This window comes from Malurus melanocephalus, unplaced genomic scaffold, assembly GCF_030028575.1.
Source record: "Malurus melanocephalus ecotype Western Australia unplaced genomic scaffold, MMel_1.1 scaffold_4000, whole genome shotgun sequence".
Lineage (NCBI taxonomy): Eukaryota > Metazoa > Chordata > Aves > Passeriformes > Maluridae > Malurus > Malurus melanocephalus.
In genome coordinates this window covers 4,528-5,637 of record NW_026627232.1, presented here as the reverse complement: position 1 = coordinate 5,637, position 1,110 = coordinate 4,528, and the positions used below count along the sequence as shown (strand labels likewise).

Here is a 1,110-nt window from a genome sequence, read left to right as displayed (position 1 = left end):
CACAGATACAGTGACAGTGACACACACAGTGACAGTGACACTGACCTGGCCTTGGTCTCTTCAAGCTGACACACCTCAGCAGATCCTGTCTGCTCACACACACACACAGTGACAGTGACACACAGTGACAGTGACAATGACACACAGTGACACACGGTGACAATGACACTAACCTGGCCGGGGTCTCTTCAGGCTCACACACCTCAGCAGATCCTGCCTGCTCACACACACACAGTGACAGTGACACACACACAGTGACAATGACACAGTGACACACACACAGTGACAATGACACACACACAGTGACACACAGTGACACTAACCTGGCCTTGGTCTCTTCAGGCTCACACACCTCAGCAGATCCTGTCTGCTCACCATCCGCAGCAGCCGCCGGAGCTGTCCCAGATCCCCCTCATGGCACAGTCCCCTCCTCTCCATCTCCAGCAGCAGCTCCAGCCCGTTCCGGGGCGSTCCCGACCCCGCCCGGGGATCGCGGCGGCAGCGGCGGCGGCTCCAGCGCTCCAGCAGAACCGGGGACACACCATCCCCGTCCCCGTCCCCGTTCCCGTCCCCATCCCCGGCCCAGAGCGCGGGGTCCAGCGGGTGAAGCGCGGCCGGAGCCTCGTCCAGCAGCACGGCCAGCACGGCCACCTCGCTGGCGGTCAGCTGAGCGCCCAACACCTCGAACAGGCGGTGCAGGGACAGCATTCCGTAATAATCCAARCATTCCTCTTCATCCCACACCGTGCGGGCCATGGGCGGGCAGGGATCGCCACCGTGGTCGCCACCGGAGCCGCCCAGGTCGCCACCGCCGCCACCTCCCCCCGCCCCGCGCGGAGGGGAGTGCAGCTGGGACAGAGCGCGCAGCGACTCCACGGTGGAACGGGGACAAAAAGGGGACAGCGACGGTGACAACAGCGGGTGGTGGCACCTGAGAGGGGAGGGGGGAGAAATGGGGGGGTCGGGATTGTCGCCAAAGAAGCGGTGTCACCTCCCCCCCTCCCTCCCCCCAACACGGGAAATGGTGGCGGTGTCACCTCCCAAAAAAAAACAAGACAGAAAATTCAACTCGGAGGGGACAAAAGTGACACTTGGGGACACGCGGGGAGG

General features: G+C 63.2%; 1 protein-coding gene across 1 annotated transcript in view; it reads right to left on the bottom strand.

Moving 5' to 3' along the window:
• Positions 1-303: 303 nt before the first annotated feature.
• Positions 304-1,110, bottom strand: part of LOC130588268 (DNA-binding death effector domain-containing protein 2-like) — a 4,962-nt gene continuing 4,155 nt past the window's right edge. The window contains exon 2 of the mRNA XM_057389209.1: positions 304-931. Coding sequence (XP_057245192.1) covers positions 319-756 — 438 coding nt within the window. The 5' untranslated portion in view covers positions 757-931 and the 3' untranslated portion in view covers positions 304-318. The remainder of the gene's footprint in view (positions 932-1,110) is intronic.